The sequence below is a fragment of the Erythranthe guttata genome, chromosome 6, assembly GCF_056151865.1.
Source record: "Erythranthe guttata isolate IM_541 chromosome 6, IM_541, whole genome shotgun sequence".
NCBI classification, from domain to species: domain Eukaryota; kingdom Viridiplantae; phylum Streptophyta; class Magnoliopsida; order Lamiales; family Phrymaceae; genus Erythranthe; species Erythranthe guttata.
In genome coordinates, this window is record NC_142538.1 from 6,703,702 (window position 1) to 6,724,383 (window position 20,682).

The 20,682-nt window shown below is 27.3% G+C and overlaps 1 protein-coding gene and 1 pseudogene across 2 annotated transcripts; both read left to right on the forward strand.

The window, feature by feature from the left end:
* Positions 1-1,746: 1,746 nt before the first annotated feature.
* Positions 1,747-2,454, forward strand: LOC148769999 (transcription factor bHLH36-like; annotated as a pseudogene). The gene is made up of 2 exons (XR_016031528.1): positions 1,747-1,837; positions 1,922-2,454. The product of XR_016031528.1 is annotated as a transcription factor bHLH36-like (transcript).
* Positions 2,455-16,602: 14,148 nt separating this feature from the next.
* Positions 16,603-18,001, forward strand: LOC105960261 (transcription factor bHLH36). Its single transcript, XM_012984427.2, has 3 exons — positions 16,603-17,116; positions 17,237-17,599; positions 17,729-18,001. Exons 1-3 carry the CDS (start codon positions 16,847-16,849, stop codon positions 17,801-17,803), a joined length of 708 nt encoding a protein of 235 aa, XP_012839881.2. The 5' UTR covers positions 16,603-16,846; the 3' UTR covers positions 17,804-18,001.
* Positions 18,002-20,682: the final 2,681 nt, after the last annotated feature.

Here is a 20,682-nt window from a genome sequence, read left to right on the forward strand (position 1 = left end):
TTAATATTTAAATATAGAGAGATTATGGGTGTGAAAAAAGATTAGGGATTACCTTCAAACAACTGATCTACAATGGGTATCTCAGGCACCACGTCAAACATCCTTGGATCAAATTCAAAGGATTTTGGAAGACGATAAGCCCTAGCCCTCGTATGCCTCAAGTTGTAACTTCGTCTGAAACTAAAAGTCATTACAAAAAAAATAGCCTGAAAAATAATCGAGAGAGAGAGAGAGAGAGTAAATCAGAAATATTGGCTTCACATTAAAAAACGGAAGATAAATGAAGATTAAACTGAACTGAAAGAAGAACAAAAATACCTTAGATTAAAGTGGATTTCAGTGAGCGCAGGGAATAAGAGTGAGACGGCTGATGGTACCATATTGGCCACCTACAATAATATTGGGCTTTTTAGAATATATGGAGCAGGAGGATCATTGTTAGACCTTTGGTAAGCTGAAATAATCATATCTTATATTTTAAGAAAACAACCTTAAATGGACCTCAATCAATCAAAAGATAATAAACCAATGGATAATATATAGAATGAAACACTATTCCACAAACAACGTTCTTTTTCTTGGGGAACAAGTAAAAATATGATATGCTGGTTTTTATCTAAAAAGTGGAGAGAGTTTAACATAAAATATGACCTTGTATACATACCAGTGTTCTAAAAATCGGTCGATGCAGCCAAATAATCGGTCTCCGAGGCGAAAGCGGTCCCAAACCTTTACGATTTTAGTGTAAATGTTTGAAAATCGTTTTTTTGCCTGTGAGGCAGTTTTAGGCGGTCCGAGGCGGTCTCAGGCGGGTCAAACTCGGTGGCAAAAATCGGTCAAAAATCAAGTTTTTTTCTTTTTTTTTTCAAAATAAAAGTTGGGTTTTTAATAAAAAAAAATGAGTTTATGCTTTATTTTGTTTATGTTAACTATTATTGTTAAAGAACTAACGATGTATGCGAGGAATGTTCGAGAATAAATGTAAATTGAAAAAAATACTTTTTATTTATATTTTTTTAAGAATATTTATGTATTATGATCTTTTTATTATTAAACTTTTATTATGTTATTAAGATATATACATGATGGAGATATAACTATATCTATATCTTTTTATATATGTTTTGAGTGTTTATAAATAATATCTAGAAATATATTATATTAAAGTTTAAAAATCGATTTATTTCCGATTTATTGCCGATTAATCATCGCCGCACCGATTAATCGTGAGTCGGTGCCGGACTGCCTCCGACCCGATTACCACTTTTTACAACCTTGATAAATACTACTACAAACATGGGCTTCATTTGGGCCATGCATTACATTTCCAGGCCCAAACCGCCACCCTACTACTACTTACTCTGCCACGTGGCCAGCTACTATTGGTTCTTTTTGCTGTTCATCTGTCAGTGTAAGTCTGCCACAGGTCCTTTTCTCCTCAGAGATGTCCCCGTACGGTCTCTGCAGTGCCGAGGAAGTACATTGCCACCGAGGTACAGCGTTACCTCGCTTAGTTACCTCGTCTGGCCCAATCTTCTCTTGCCTGCAGCTTTCTTCGCTTACCTCGCTTGTCTTGACCTATTATGCTATTGGACTTTCCTACTCTTGGGCTCTTGGCTTTCCCATTCTAAGACTCTTGGGCTTTACTTCAACTGGGCTTATTACTCCTTTATTCTTTGGGGCAAAACAGTCCGGATCAGTGATTTCGACAATAATAATTAATAATAGTAATAATAATTAGAGGGTTATGCATAGAGATATCGAAAGGAAAAGGAGACAAGATTTGTCCAAACTTCTTCTTTCTCTCCGAACCCTTCTTCCTCCTCACCAAATCAAGGTGATCGATCTTTAGTTACTTAATTCCCATATGATCATATATAATCGAAATGTTTGTAATGATTATTTATTGTTTTAAATTAAGGGGAAACGTTCGATGTGCGATCAAGTAGAGGAAGCTGCGAATTACGTAGCACACATGCAGAAAAAAATTAAAGAGTTGAGAATCCGCAGAGACAAGATGAAGCAATTATTATCCGGCACAAAGATTATTACAAGTAATTTATCAAAGGGTAGTAGTGGTAATAATTTGTTGAACTGTGTGGCTGTGAACCCGGTTCACGAGGGACTCGAGATTTTAATTAATTACAAGTACCAGTGCTTCAGAATTAGGGCTTTCAAAAGTTATGGCGGAATTTCTTTATAGAGAGCTCGATGTCTTTAGCTGTATTTCGACAAAAAAGGATACTGGGATGTTTCTACACAAAATCGAGGTCGAGGTAATAATTAATTGCAGGAACTTTTTTTTAGCATATATAATCTTAAAATTTAGAAATTGTCTATGTTTATAAACTACATCAATAATGAGTTAATTGGTTGTTATTTGGATGAACTAAGATCAAAAATTTATCATATATAATATAGATATATATACTATCTTGCAGACGATTGGGAATGTTACAAGCCTTGATCTATCGGTGCTCCAACAACGATATATTGACCAACGCCATCAATTAATCTGCGTGCACTATCTACATTGTGAGATTCTGTAGTTTCTTTTTACATGTATATATATAGTTAAGCATGAAGGAATTATTTGTGTGCGTGCGTGTGGATTATAAACAATGATCTGAATATTTGATGAGATGTAATATTTCTCCAGCCGCTAATGACTGATAAATTTTAATTATGTAACGAAACCAACTTGTGTGCGTTATGTTATGCGTGATTAATTTGTTATCATATTCGTAAAGTAGAGTTAAATTCGAGCTAGCTTGAATGATTGAGATGAGCCGAATAATAAGGGAGTTGGTGCAAGTACATATATTTGTTAGTAGATGTTTCAGGTATTCAATATATTGTTGAGGAATTTTAGTATCAAACATACGCGCATGCAATTCCGGTTCAGCAATATTCGTTGATTCGAGGACATGCATGTTTGATCTTATGATAGATAAATTACATTGTCACCTTCTTTAGAATTATTCGAATTTATGTTAGTTCCAGTTGATCTTTTCAAATATTTTATTGAATGTTTTTTTTATCGGTTATATGAGACCGTTACACTTTATAGGGATTGATTGGTGTTTTTATCAACCGTCGTGTTTTTTTCCTTTTGTTTTTGTTAACAGAAGAACCCGCAACCAACTCTATATAGGTGTAATTATGGGGTAAACCTTCGCTCTCGTGGATAAATAATGCTAATTAATTTGCAGTAAAGCATGATTAGCAATCAGATTATGCAGGATTAAATAATGAGGATATATAAGAATAAAGGCAATCCGGAAAACCAGCTCATATATATATGATCTTCAAATCTTCATATATAAGATATTAATTATCTGGGGTACTTTCAATGCATTTTATATATTATCTTACCTGGTGAAGAAGATATACATACATGGGTTGTTTATGGATTAAAAAACATATATAATATGATTTTTTTTTATTATAAGCAATTTAAAAATACACCTGGCTTAGCAACAATATTACCAACGCATGGGACATTATCTGGACAGGAAATGTTGCATATATATATCTTCAAAATCTCACTAATGGTGTCTTTAGTCAACTGCTCCACAAATCATGGATACCTATAATATATATTATATGTGTGTATGTGTGTGTGTGTGTGTGAGAGAGAGAGAGAGAGAGAGAGAGTTGTATGTATTTTTTTTTTATGAGAAAGAGTTGTATGTATTTATAACTTATGGCCCATGCACACTTATGGCCAATGTTTATGTGGAGCACATATGTACTAAATAGGGAAACAAATGCATGATTATATTATATCAATTATTCATATTTGGAGATAGTACAATAATAAATACATTTAAAATAACAACTATTTAAAATAGTTACCAATTGATTATATTATTATTATTATTATTATTATTATTATTATTATTATTATTATTATTATTATTATTAGACATACCATTATATAATAATTTTTTTAAAGAATCTACATGACAACTTTAAGCTTACTGAATGATTAGGGTCAAGCTGTCTACAATTATCTATATATAATATAAAAAGAGAATCTATGCCCTCAATGATTGACATGTGGCAAATGATGATGTCATTTATCAAAATTGCTTAGTTGGAGTTCAATTGATGAGGTGGATTTTTCAATTGGTGAGTTGTCAATTTTATTTTGGTATGTATCTAAGTTATTTCCTATTTAACATTTATACACTCATTTAAACAATTACCACATGTATATATATTATTTCCAAAGTTAATATTTCATAAATTCGAAATAAAAAAAACATTATTTATATTTTGAGTATTTCAAAATACATTTATTGAAAAAATTCACGATACTCAATTTTTTTACGAATATTCAAATAATTTTCAGAAAAAAAATATTTTATTCGAATATCCATTCAATAAAAAAAATTGGGATATCTGTATAAAATGAATATATTAATAAATTAATATATATAAAAACTAATATATATATATATATATATATATATATATATATATATATATATATATATATATATATATATATATATATTATATATATATATATATATATATATTAGTTTTTATATATATATATATATATATATATTTCTAATTTTAATTAATATAATTCAAATTAATATATTAATAAATTAATTTATCAGTATACATGGAAATAATTATATATAAACTATATCATTGATTGATATAGATTATATCAATTTATATAATCTATCTATATCTATATAATATATAAAGGGAGAATACACAATTGAAGTTTTTAACATCTTTAATTTTGATCCCAAATTTTTTCATTTCTTTTATTTGTGGACTTATTTCCCTGATTAATCATTATTAAATTTTGTCATATTTATTAGTTTACCTTATTTCAAAAAACAATTTATTTATTACATTTTTTTCATTTTCTTCGATATGAAAAACCCGATTTTACAAAAAAAAAAAAAAAGAAAAAAGAATAATAATAATTTATCACACTAATAAATGTTTTGACAATAATAGTTTTCTTGCAACGATATTTCTTTATCTTTTATTATTTTAGTTTTTACCATAATATTTTATTAAGTTGAGTGCTTCATTTTTTGGTTATTGCTTGACAATCAATCCATAATTATTGTTTCCATACATACATAACAATTAATTCGTAGAATTGCTTTGATTGCACATATTTATTTTATTTATTTGCCATAATTAAATGGCTGCTTTAATTGTTTCGAAATTTTTAACCTTTCTTAATTATGTTTGATAAAATTAATGATTAATGTTATTTTTTCTTGATCAGTTTTCTTCCAATGAATATTTTGGCCATAAATACTACATATCATCTCGATTAATAATTTTTTCAATAACAATTAATCATTTTTTTTTATCTAGATTAATGTTATATTTTTTTCCGGTGCATGTCTTAATAATTTTATAATACTTTTTCTTTTAATTCATTTAGATCCACAGAATCCGTGTATGTAATTATATATCCATATTAAATATTGATTATTAAATTATGGTAACAATGTGAATTTAAGGATTAATATCTAATCAATATATCAATCATTAATTAAAAATATAATTTACTACTATTTTTACAAAACCCAAAAAATCTTCTTACCGCATATTCTAACCCTATAAATATCACATTGGTCTCATCCATTTTTCACAACCCTACGTACAATAAGAGAAACGTTTCACTTTCTTTTCTTTTTTTATTCAACCTTTCCTCTTCCTTTGATTTTTTTTTTCTATTCTACATAATCTTTTGCAAATTGGAATTTAATGTATTATGTTCTTCTTGATGTTTTGGTTTCATTAATATTCGTTGCTACGCTTTATACAATAAATAAGTGTATAAAATGTAACAACAAATTTTTGTTTTTGGATTCTTTGTTTCATTAATATTCTTTCATTTTTTTTGTTAATATTTTTTTTTGCAGCATTATTTTTATTCCTTAATATTCGTTTTTTCGTTATAATTCTTTTATTTCTTATTTACGTCTTTATTTTTTTAAACGTATGCGAACTTCCATTATTTTTTTCCTATCACATTTTTCTTATACTTCCATTTTTATTCACTATATTCGCTCTTTTTTTGTTCCAGTGTGATTCTTACCAATTTTTGTTTTATTTTCATTTTTTCTTATATTTTCATTTTTATTCACTATATTATATTGTCATTATTTTATTTTTTTGTTGTTCATTGTTTTTGTTTTATTTCTTATTTCTTTTGTAGAACATTACCAATTTGTGCAAATTATGCAAAAAGAATATTTACGTACTTAAAGCATATGAAGTATGATGTATCCAATAATATATTTTTTTGCATAGAGTACTGTAAAAGACAAAAAATTGAATATAGATTATTTTCTTATATCAAGCTGTTATGACCAATATATTAATTTTTCGATTATGTGCATTTTGTATTCATTTTTGTGTTTTACAAACAAATTGTAAATATATATTGCCTGATTGATTCAAATGAATTCATATATTGTTTAACTTTGTTCATTTGTTAAGCACAGACATATATATTTTGTTAAATTCATAATTTTCATCTAACAAAAATGTTCTATGGATTAATGTACATTGTAGCTTAATAATATATAAAGAGAGAATATACAAACAAGAAACTTCATCTCCCATTTTGACCCCATTATATATATATATATAATTTTTGACAGTAATATATATACATAATTCTTTATAATTTTAATTAATATTAATAAATAATTCAAATGAATATATTAATAAATTAATTTATCAATATACATGGAAATAATTATATATAAACTATATTATTGATTGGTATAGATTATATCAATCATATTAATCAATTAATTAAAAGTAGACATTCCGTATATTTTGGTGTCACACTAATTTAGATTTATTTTATTTCCTTTTACAAATATAATATATTTATGGACTTGGATTTTTAAAATTTTGAATTTAATTAATATTTTGTTTAAGATATTATGAAATTTATATTTTTATTACTATAATACGAAAAAAGAAAAAAAGAAAAAAAATCGGTGTGTGTATTTCATATATTTTGATTTTTATTAAAATTCGGATATGCATTTATTATCTATATCATTTATATATACATCATATATATCATCAATATCATATCAATTATATAATATAACTTATGGAAATAATATCACCATAATTAATTTTAATTTATGTAAAGTTTGACTTTTAATTATTAATTATTAATAAGTTATGTGAATTTGGATCAAATAAAATCAATCACCGGATATGTTGTCAATCATGTCTATTTTTTTTATTTTACTAAATCAATTTACATTTATTTTAATTATGTCCAAATATGGTGAAATATATGTATACATATTTTAATATATATGCATTTATATATACATTAACTAATATAAACAATATATGATTTCCTTAAAATTGTTTTATTTACTTATTTAGTGAGTGAAAATTAAGTATAAATACCTCCAATCTCAACCCCAACTCATTCATCTCACTCTTCATCTACATATTTTGTTATAATCATGCTAAACTAAGGTCTTCATCCAAAAACTCTTTTTTTATTCCTTTTGTTTTGTAAATTCATAATGCAATTAGTATTTATCGATGTGTTCGCTTGAAGCATTTATTTGTCGTTGAATATTTATGATGTTATTCATTTATTATGTATGTGTACATATAACAATCTTATGTTTGTTTTGCTTTTTTCTGTTTTTGCAGATCCATGGATAGCATCGTTTGTGTTATACGCGGCGACATTAGCAAAGGAGAAGCCATGCGACGTTGTATAACACGCATAAATATGATCCGCGTATATTGTAAGGATGATTTAGAAAAAAATAGTTATGCATTTCCATCTTTTGATTATACGTGAGATGATTGTAACATTGGTTTCGATGAAAAAGAAATTGAGATTAATGAACTTGATTGAGCATGTAATAGATTATTTAGCGTTTACATATTTTTGTAACAATATTAACTTTTTTGTCCATTTATAATGCTTATTTTTATCTATTTTATTCATATGTACATACATTATTATTAATTTGTACGTTCATATTAGTTTCTATGATTTTATTTCAATAAATTTGGATCATGTTTATTTGTTTATTTTTATTATATTGTAAATAAAACTGTATTTACCATCTTACATAATATATAATATAAAAAGACAATCTATGGCCTCTATGAAAGACATGTGACAAATGTCTATCTCCAAATTGCTTAGTTGGAGTTCAATTGATGACGTGTATTCCTCAATTGATTAGTTGACATTTTGATTTTGGTACGTATTTAAGTTATTACATATTTAACATTTCTACACTCATTTAAATATTTACCACATGTATATATATATTATTTCAAAATTTTATATTCTATAAATTCGAAATCTATTATCTTATTTATAATTTTAATTTTCTGAAAAATGTAATATTTTGATTCTTTTTTTAGTATTATTTTTATTTAAATTTTTAACTAAATAGTTATGTTAATAATTTTGTAATTTAAATATACATTTGACTAATTTATGAAATTTTAGTGTATTTGAATGATTTGAAAAAAAATATTCATTTCGTTTTAATTATTTTAAACATTTTTGGATATTTGTATAAAATTTGAAAATTTATATTTTTTAATTTAATTATATTTGAATATTTATCGTCTTAAATTAGTACATCACAATTAAAACTACAATATTGTTTTAACATTTTCAATGTTCGGATAATATTTTTACAAATTATTAATAATTCAAATGAACTTATCAACCAATTAATTTATCAAGCTACATGGAAATGATTAAATATAGATCATATCATTGATTGATATGGGTTATATCAACTGTATTTTATCAATCAATTAAAAGTCCATCATTTCATATATTTTGATATCATTTTAATTTGCATTTATTTTAATTTCTTGCAAATGTAGTATATTTTAGACTTATATGTTTAAATGGAAATAAAATTTATTTTAATTTAAATATGTTATGAAATTTATATTTTTTATTATTAATGTAAAAAAAAAAGTGTGTATATTGCATATTTAAAATCTGGATATGTATTTATTATATAATACTAAATTTTCATTTATTACATATTTACGTGCCAAGATTTCAAAGAATTTTGTCCATTTATAGAAACTCTTTGACTTTTATTTACCAATTATTTCTTCCGGGTTTTCTCCCTGGTTACTTTTTTTTTTTTCTTTTTTTCCAGATTCTTATTTATTTTCAAACAATGTCAAATTCAAATTCAAATTTGGGTAACTTATATTTATTGTCATGTGTATTCAATTATTTACATATAGAAACTTATAAATATCAACTCATTTGTGAGGACAAAATAAAATAAAATCATTTATAACATTGTAGAAATGATAATTAATTTTTGTTAGCAACAATTATGGAAAAGCGTATTTCCAGATTTTTGTTTCATAATTTGCTATTTACTTTCTATTATATGTGTCAATCTTCTTTTTTCTTTTCCTTTAGCAATTTCCTTTTGCTATTTAATTTATGTTTAAGTATATAAATCGTAAACTTATTTTTATTGTTGATCATATATAGAGAAGAATTAGAGACAAAAAGAAATTAATAATGGATATTAATTGATATGATTCTATATAAAGTTTAAATGAAAACTATATTTTTGACATTTGGTAGTACCTAAATTTGACACATGTTTTATGTATCTTCTTTTAATTTGTTACAAATAATAATAATTTTATTCAACTAACAGTAAAAAAATAATCATTAATATCATTATACGGCAAAATTACTAAATTTAAACGTTTAATTTATAATTATGTCAACATTACTTACGTATGAGTATGAGTATGAGTATGAGTATGTGTATCAGTATCGGTATCAGTATTAGTATTAGTATTAGTATTAGTATTAGTATTAGTATTAGTATGATATTAGTATTAGTATCAGTATCAGTATTAGTATAAATATCAATATTAGTATCAGTATCACTATCAGTTTTAGTATCATTATCAATAACATCAGTATCAGTATCAGTATGAGTATGTGTATCAGTATCAGTATCAATATCTATATGAGTATTGGTATGACTACTGGTATGCACATTAATATTGGTATTAGTATTAATAATAGTATTAGTATGAATATTAATATCATTATCGGTATCGGTATCAGTATCAATATCAATATCAATATGTGTATGTGTATCAGTATGTGTATTAATATTAGTATCAATGTTAATATGAGTATCATTATCTGAACCAGTATCAATATCAATATCAATATTATTATCATTATAATTATTATCATTATTAGTATTATTAGTAGTATTCAAATTCATATTAGTCTTTGCGTATTAGCATTAACATTAGCATTAGCATTAGCATTAGTATTAGTATTAGTATTAGTATTAGTATTAGTAGTACTATTAGTATTAGTATTAGTATTATTATTAGTATTAGTATTAATATTAGTATTGGTGTATTAGTTTAAACATTAAATATTAGTATTAGACTATTAGTATTAATCATCGTATTAATATTAGGATTAATATTAGGATTAATATTAATATAAGTATTATTAGTGTAGGTTTTAGTATTAATATTAGTATTTGTATTACTATTATCAATATTGGTTTTAGTATTAGTAGTAGTTGTTGTTAATGTAATATTAGTGTTAATATTAGGGTGGCATAGGCAATTATACGCCGCAATGTCCAGAGTTAAAAGTAGATTTTAGATAAAGATATATATCAACTCGGAATCGGGCGATATAACTAAAATTACGAGCAATGTTGTGTTCATAAAATATTTTCAGCGAATATGAAGGTAAATCACAAACAAATGTATATTATGATTCAACACAATTTTTTTTTTTTTTGGTATTATTCACATGTATGTCAACCGTTCAAAGTTTTCGTTCGTTTTATTTTATTCAAAATAAATTTAAAAAGAAAATTGATCACGTGCATCGCACGTGCATCGCACGGGTGAATTACTAGTTATTATAGATAAGCCAAGATTAACTAAATAGTTGGACTTAATTTGATATTTGATACCGCCAATAAATTGTGGGGTTGACCCGCTAAAATTAAATAATCATGGCTTATCTTGCCTTGTAATGTGTTATTTTTGTTGGATGTTGCGAACTCCAATAAAATAATTTGGTTTCATTAGACTATTTAATCTTATCATGGTTAATCTTATCTTGCCAATCAAACGAGACCTAAATATATAATAGGGGTTTTTATGCATAAGTCCCCAACCAAGCATGTTTATTATTCTAGGTTTAGGGGTTACATCTCTTTCACCAATAAGCTCATCCATTTAATATTTATTATAACTAAAGGAAACATTAATGTATATCACAATATTACCCTCAACCATTTATACCCAATTCTTAATTGTAACCCCAATTTATCAATTTTGTCCACAAAAATCCAATTTTAACCACAAAAATTCAATTTTGACTTTTTTTTGGACCATAATTTAATATGCTACAATTTCATCATTAACTTAATTTAATCTCAATTTAACCCCAAATTTCACAAATTATTCAATTTTGACCCCATTTTTTTTTTGCTGGTTTTCAATTTTTTTTTCCGGCGTTGACTTTTCAATTTTTTTTTATTTTTTTTTCTTTCGGATTTTTTCGCCGGTTTTCGGTGTTGACCGGCGGTCAACGCCGGTCTCCGGCGTTGACTTTTTTTTTTTTTTTTTTTTTTTTTTTCCCCTTCTTCCGGATTTTTTCGCCGGTTTCCGGCAGTCTCCGGCGTTGACTTTTTTTTAGTGTTTTTTAAGTGTTTTTTTTTGGTTTGTTTGTTTTTGTTTTTCTACGTCCGCCGCTAAACGTTGACCGTAATTGTGCTGTCACTAACAGTAAATTAACGTAATTATACTGTCAATGATAGTTAATTAACGTAATTGTACTGCTGTTGACAATACATTTATGTAATTGTGCTGCCGTTGACAGTAAATTAATGTAATATTATTATTTTTTATTTTTTATTGTTTTTTTATTTTGTTTGATTTGTTGACAAGTCAACGTAATTATATTACTGTCGTTGACAGTAAAATAACTGTAAACACAATAATATTACTGTCAACAACATCAATATTATTATTTTTTTGGGATTTTTGTTTTGTTTGAGTTATTCACGGAGTAACGTAATAATATTACTGTCTATTATTGTAATATTACTGTAAACACAATAATATTATTGTGGTTGACGGTAATATTACTGTTGTTATAGTAATATTGCTGTCAATCACATCAATATTATTATTTTGTTTGGATTTTTTGTTTGTTTGAGTTATTCACGGAGTAACGTAATAATATTACTGTCTATTATTGTAATATTACTGTGGTTGACGGTAATATTACTGTTGTTATAGTAATATTACTGTCACTCACAGTAATATTAATTCTTTTGGTTTTTTTTATTATGTTTACATTTGTTGAACGGTCAACATAGTAATATTACTTACACAATAATAATGAGTTTTGTTTTGTTAATATTACTGTGCTAGAGTTTAATATAGCAATATTACTGTGTTAAACTGTAGTTTAGTTAATTTTACTGTGTTTAACAGTAAGATAGTTAATATTACTGTCAATGACAGCAATATTGTTGTTTAAACGAAAAAAAAGTTACAGAAAGAAACAAAGAAAAAAAAATCGAAAAAGTCAACGCCGGAGACCGGCAAAAAAATCCGGAAGAAAAAAAAATAAAATTGAAAAGTCAACGCCGGAATCTGGCGGGAAATTTTTTTTTTTGAAAAAAAAAAGTTTTGGGTCAAAATTGAATAATTTGTGAAGTTTGGGGTCAAATTGAGGTTAAATAAAGTTAAGGATGAAATTGGAGCATATTAAAGTATGAGGGGTTATTTTAGTCATTTACAAAAATCTGAACCATGTGTGGACTTATTGGTAAAATAGTTTTTTGTCTTGATCTCTTTATGAATAAGTATCCATTAATGGGCTTATTTGTAAAGACATCTATATAATATTGGATTACTTTCTAAATTACATCGAGATTTTCAATTTAATAAAATAAGTCCCTTTTTTGTTGGCAAGATAATAGTAACCAATATAAGATTAAATAATCTAATAAAACCTAATTATTTTATTGAAGTTTGCGACAGTCTAATAAAAAGAACTCACTAAAAGGTAAGATAAGGAAAAATAAGCCATGATTATATAATTTTGACGGATCGACCAAGCATAAATTGGGAATACCAAACATCAAACTAAGTCCAACTATTTAGTCAAACTAAGTACCCATTAAAAGATCTCACGATCACACTAAACCTAATATATATTCTCACCTTTTTTTTCTCATTCTTGCAGCAATAAGACGATCTCGGAATCCTCAATTTTCCAGAACTCGCAACAATATGGGATGTCGGGTTCAATCAAATTTCGCCATCGAAATGTATCGACTTGGGAGATAACGAAAACGGAAAAATACCGAAAAAAATATTATTGAAGATCAAGTTGATCAGGTGAAGAAAAAAAAGATTGTCTCGTGTAGTTTCACAAAATTCGATGAAAGGTTACTACACGATCCAATCCGAGGTATATATCAAATTAATTCGTTACATACATATATTATTTATCGGATTCTTGATTTCATTAGTAATTTTAATTTTTGTAGGTCCTTGATTATAAGATGGTGCGAAGAAAGTAGCAATATAAAATCCAAGCGTTCTATTGAACTGTGGATCGGAAGGAATTTATAATATAAGCATTAGTACTTTTGATCGAAAATCAATCAGTTTAATTTTGTACTTGTAAAATCGGGGTTTTATCATCATAATGAGTGTATATATATATATATATATATATATATATATATATATATATATATATATATATATATATCAATTATCATCCAGCATTACCAGAATGTATACGCTATATACACCACATTTAGTGCTAAAAAAACAGTTAATTATATGGCTTAATTAAGATTTAAGTTTTTTCAAAATATCACATCCCCTGGGTTGATATCTTCTACAACGTACATGCTATGATAATATTAATTTCATTTTTTAGCTTATAAGTGTATTTGACTATTTAATAATACTACAAAACTAGCCCCGAAGGGCTGACCCACGGCGGTAGCAGAAAGTGAACTTGTGCGAATGGACCCAAGTTCAAATTATCTCGCCAACGATCAATAAGTCGAGTTTGTCACGCATTGTTAGCCTGCTGAGAATCACGTTTCTCGAAGGTACCGAGCCACTTGTTAGCAGTCAAACAAACCCTATGCCTATAATTAACCTGTCTCCGTGTGTTTATGTATCACATGTTTTTCAAGTGTTTTATATGCAACAACTAAAATTATTTTGCCACTTGCATTAACTATAATACACTTTCAACGCTACTATTTTTTATTATTTTATTGTGACGATAAGCTTTCAAATTGCTAGAAATTAAATCATAGCGTGGCCGACCCCTACTTGGGAATTGGGACTGTATTAACCTGATTTGGCAATTAATTACAATAGTACATTACACACAATTTTCATTTCAGATTAAACTTTTTATTGTATTAGGTAGTACAGTTGAAATGGATTAAAAAATAAAAAGGTTGTACAATTGAATAATATTGAAAAACAATGATCGGGTACATATTGGATGTAATATATATGCCTATTGGTATATATAACATGTCAGTTAGCAATAGGTTTTCTGCTACTTGGTGTAGGACGGTGTAAACCTATGATTAAATTTGTAACTTGTATTTAATTAATGTGATTACTGACAGTCAGGATCGACAATTGAGGTGGGCCTAACCAAAGTTCGATGGCTCGACCTGATTATTTATGAGTCGCGCGTGATTTTTAGTGAGTTTAGTCGAGTTTGAGCCATTTTATTAAACTCGATTTATTCTGAAGCCAAAAAAGTTACATGACACAAATTTGAGCCTATAGTCACGAGGCCTGATGATATATGAGAGTGAACCAACCTAAACTCGGCTCACATGGCCCGATTGACAACCCCACTGACCATAAATAAATTTGTTTCATATTTTATTACATATATTTGATGATATACTTGTTCATTTTCTTACCATAATGATTTTTATAAGCACATTATAGGAATGGAAAATGTGGTAATTAAAAGTCCTTCACACTCATTTTTTGTTTGATCAAGTCCTTTTCTTCTTCTTTTTGTTTGCTTAAAGTCGCTCTCTCTCTCTTCCTTTTACACTTGCATAAAAAAATACACCAAAAAATAAATCCACACACACACACATATATATATATATATATATATATATATATATATATATATATATATATATATATATATATATATATATATATATATATATATATATATATATATATATATATATATATATATATATATATATATATATATATATATATATATATATACACACCAAGAAGTACGTACACCCACACAAACAATAAAAAGATAATTGATAATTTAGATAAAAAGTTTAATTATTATATTTAATTAGAGAGAACTTAATTAGCTACAAAGCTTAGTTATAGATTGGATAGTGAGCTTAGAAAATTGTTAATAGCTTGATTTAGCTACATTTTGATCTTATTAGTGGAAAATGACTAAAATCATTGAATAAAACCACAAAGATTACACGTTGTTAAAGAGACTAATTAGCGCATGATTTGCTCGGAAACAACGTGTTTAAGTTTTAACCATTGGATTAACAAATAAACAAATGAAACGTAACTGTCATAACAATGGTAGAAATTATAAAAAAATGCCATTTGTTACTTTTCATTAAGATCTAATAAATCTTTAGGGTCCCAATCATACACACTGTAATTAACCTTTATGTTTGAATTACAAAAAAAAAAAAAAAAAAAAAAATTATTTTGCAGCTCTTACGAATAAGACTATATTACAAATTTACAAGTGCAATAAGACCCCTTGAACCCATATAATAAGTTTAATAATAAAATAAAATTAATTACTGTATTGTGAGTACTATTATTTTACGAAAATATTTTTTTATGAAAAATAATATCATATAGATACAATAAATGAAAAGACAAGTCTTCAAAAGTTCATTAAAGTATAAATTATTTATAATTTTGCTACTACACCTTCTTCAAAAGTTCGATTTTCATCTCATTTTTATTCTTTCTTGGAAATGAATTTATTTTTGTTAAAATTTACAAAAAAAAAAATTCACAACAATTCAAAACTTTCCCTCACCTCAGACATGACTTTTTCATATATATTCTTCATATAAATTAAAATACACTTTATCTAACACATTTAAACATGATATGTCTAACGCTATATATATCTTTTGTTCATCTCAAAATGTAAACAAAAATTACTTTAATTCTCAAATTATTTCCTAAAAACATATTTTCTCAAAATAAAATCAAAATAACTCCCGAAACGAACACAAACTATTGGATTAAAACAATTTATCCCTATTTTTTCAAAAAAAATTATCGGATTCTCGTGAGACGCTACTAATCAACACTACTATTATTCGAACTCTCATAAATAATAATGCAATAAAAATCAACTTTATATCTCCATTTGGATTAAAATATATATATATAAATAAAAATGTGCCCTACTAGATTTGGTTTTCACTGTTGGTTTAATGGCTGTTGGTTTTCACTATTTATGTATGAATCTCACTACCTTCAATTCTGCATAAGCTCACTTTTCAAGAAAAAAAAAAAAAACTTCAGCAAATAATTCAATGGCTAGGGTTTTATTTTCCGTCATAAAAAAAAAACGCATAAATACATATATCCCTTTTTATTTGAATGCAACAAGAAATCTTAATTAAGGATCTTGATCTATCTCTAAGCTTCTGTGATTTTTTTTATTTTTTTTTTGGTTTTTTGATCTGGTCTGGTTTAGATGTTTCATTCACAAAACGATAATGGCGGGGTGGTGTTATTTAATGAGGGGCCTTCAATATTAATTTCCGACGAGCAAGATAAAATACTCGAAGAGCTGCTTGCAGACTACGCGACTGAAGTAAACACCACCGCTGCAGTACTTGAAGAAAACAACAATGTCGTCGAGTCGAAGAAAAGTGCGCATAGAGATATCGAAAGGCAACGAAGGCAAGAAATGTCTCTCCTTTACGCTTCCCTTCGATCCCTTCTTCCTCTCGAATACGTCAAGGTTAATTCATTAATTATTTTTTTTTTCTTTTTTCAATTTTTAATTTGGATATTTAAAAAGTTATACTTAAAAAGATATAGCATTTTCTTGTGTGTGTGTGTTTTTTATTTATTTATTTAGGGAAAGAGAGCAGTATCAGATCACATGCACCAGGCTGTGAATTACATAAAACATATGCAAAAGAAAATCGAAGAAATGCGAAAAAAGAGAGACGAGTTGAATAAATTGTCGAATAATGTATCTGAAACAAGAGAAGATCGTGTTATCGTTGAAGCTGCAAATTCTTCACCTACTTTCTGTGTGAAGATAAATCTTTGCAGCAATGGTGGAATAGTTGAGATTTTAATCAGCAGTAGTAGTATCGATAAGGGGAGTTTTTCGCCATCGAAGGTGTTCGACAAATTGCTTCAGAGAGGTTTGAATGTAATCAGCTTTGTTTCTACTAGAGTGGATAAACTGTTCCTCCATAAAATTCAGATTGAGGTGATTGGTTAATTTGAATATTAATTAGAACGAGGGTTTTGATATTATATATATATATATATATATATATATATATATATTCTTGAAATATTTATATGATTTATTAGCTAATTATTTCTGTAATTGCAGGAAAATGATTTCACAAGCAATATTGATCTAACCAAGCTTGAAGAGGAACTGGTCAATGTGATGAAACGTGTTTAATTATATATATATATATGTCAGGATATCAATAATCAAGAGAGAAGTGATCTTGAATTTTTAATTTGATTATTTTTTATTTTTTTTTTCATTGTATTTTGCTGCTTGTGTGTATTTGTGTGGTGGTTTTAGCGATGTGCGGCGGTGGTGGGGTGGCGGCGCCGGCGGTGGTAGTGGTGGTGGATGGAGAGTGATGAAGAAGCTAAAAAAAAATGGAAGGAAGACGAAAGAGGAAATAAATAGATTTTATGTAATTAATGCCACGTCATCATCCTTTGACTTTGATTTTTGATTTTGTTTGTTCAAAAGTAAAACCGCTCTGCCAAATCTTGTGTACCATCTTACTCCACGTCATCAAAATCAGTTATTGTTCTTTTATTGGTAAATAATTCCCCAATTGTTCAATTATTAAGATTTTTCATACGCAACAAAAAATCTTCAGATTAAGCACGTCACACCCTTTACTATATATGGCATCTAAGAAACTTCCATGAAATTAACTTGAAATTAAATGAATTATTAAATATTTCATTATTAATTTTAATTATTAGATTTATTTAGTCAACATGAATAGTTCATAATTTATATAGTAAACAATAGAAAAAATATTTTAACTTTGGTTTTGCAACTTATGATACTATATATTCTAAGGTAAATTTTACTTTCCTCCATGTATTTTGGCTCGATATCAGATTACCCCCTTCTTGCATAGATTTGTCCCTGTGCACTTGAAAAGTTGTCTCAATGTGGCCCTAACTGTTAGTTGTCACATATTTGACATTAACACCGTTTGATCTAAGATATATAATTACAAAACGCCACATCTCCTAGTTTAAATAATTATTAAAAAAAATAATAAAAGAAAAAATTCAAGAAAACGAGAAAACATAGTCCACGACGCCAACCACAATTTATTTTTTGCAATAATTATTTAAAATGGAGTGATTTTTTTGTAATTTTCAGAATTAGATCAAACGTTGTTAAGGTCAAATGTCTGAAAACTAGAAGCGATGGTCACATTGAGATTGTTTTTCAAGTACTTGAGTGCAAATTGATGCAATCGAGAATAGAAAATGTAAAGTGATATGTAGACAAAGTGCAAGGGGGGAAGTGGAATTTACCCTATATTCTATTTATCTTTAGAATAAGTTATATGAAAAATATGTTTCCAAAGTTTAATACAAGTAAACATAAAACAAGAAAAGAGGGGAAAAAAAAAAACAATGAATATCAATTATAATACTAGAATATTTTTTAAGATGAAATTAAAAAGATTCAAGTGAAATTAACCCTATTTCATTTAAGAGCTGTTACTACTGAGTCTTTCTATCTCAGAAATTACAACTCAGTTGCATCGACAAGTATATCTTGTTAGAAATTTTCTCGTATATGCATACGAATTCCCAAGAACCAACATGCTTGAATCAACGAGAATTAAACATAAACATAAACACGGAAGCGTACCTTACATCATGAAATCGAATCTTCGAATCTTCACTGGATTTGGGACAGGTCTTCCAAAGAATCCACAGTTCCTTAATTATCTCTCTAACGATGGATTTTAGAAGAGACGGAATAATTGCGTTTCTTTGGGGACCACGACCCTTTATATAACTGTAAAGTCCAGTTATATTATAATTGTGATTCAGCCCCATCAATAAATCACAATTAAGCCCTAATTGTCTCTACACATTAGGCCCATAATTATAGTCTAATACCCATAAGTCCAACCCAATAATCTTTATTAGATCACAATTTATTTGGACTTTCTTTTAGATAGCCACACACATTTACGTTACATATGTGAACCCACATAATTATTGAAATAATTCCAACAATCTCCCACTTGGGCCACATATGCTATATACCTTATAAATGTGTATACCTTGTGAGCTCAAATATTGCTACCATATAAAAAAAAGTATTCCTTACTATCTCGTCCATTGACCATACAGATATAGGACTAAAGAGGCTTTCGTCACATTGAGCGTGTCTAAACCCAACAGTAATCACGTATACCAATATATCCAAACGACATAGATCAAATCATGGCGTGTAGCATGGAAATTACATATAATGTGATCTTAACATGCCTATTTCCAACTGGTCCTACTTTAAACTTTATTGAGACCAAACCTTTACATAATTGTACAAAGTGTAGCCAAATACTTTATTTCTGCAGAAAACCAAATACACAAAATTGTGTCCAAACATATCATAGAGCTACCAAAATGTGTTTATATGTATACATACATACAAACTCCCACTGAACCAAAATATCCTTTAATGATATAACACATACATGAGCAATGCTCATGAATACCTTATGTGTTAATCCTTTATTAAGCGGATCCGCAATTGTGGAGTTTATCTTAATATGCTCTATGTACTGTTCACTTTGTACCTTTAACAACAAAGAAATTTCACAAGCTCTTGTTGTTGTTCGAAAGTATAGCTGTTAAATATTGTCACCGTATAACTTTAATACAAATCAACATGTGCAGCCTAGTGACAAATGTTTATAGCTATATTCTAAAATAAGATGCCAAAATTTACCATAAATTCTTAACCATCGTGAAAAGAGCTTAAAGTGTTTTCTTAACACCCATGACGAAATAGCTCAATCACTTAGGTCTACATTAACCAAAATGGATCTATACTTTATACACGTCATAAAACTCAAAATCAAAACTAAACCACACGATCTCCCAAAATATTTGATTTTGATAAATGAGCATATGTATATAACTTACATTCCCTATAATTACTGTATAACCCATTTGGCTGCTTTGCTAAATGATCCACTTTATAGGGTTATTCAAATATCTGCCTAACTTTATGCACGCCTTAACCGAATGCGTGTATTCTGTTACTTTAAAATA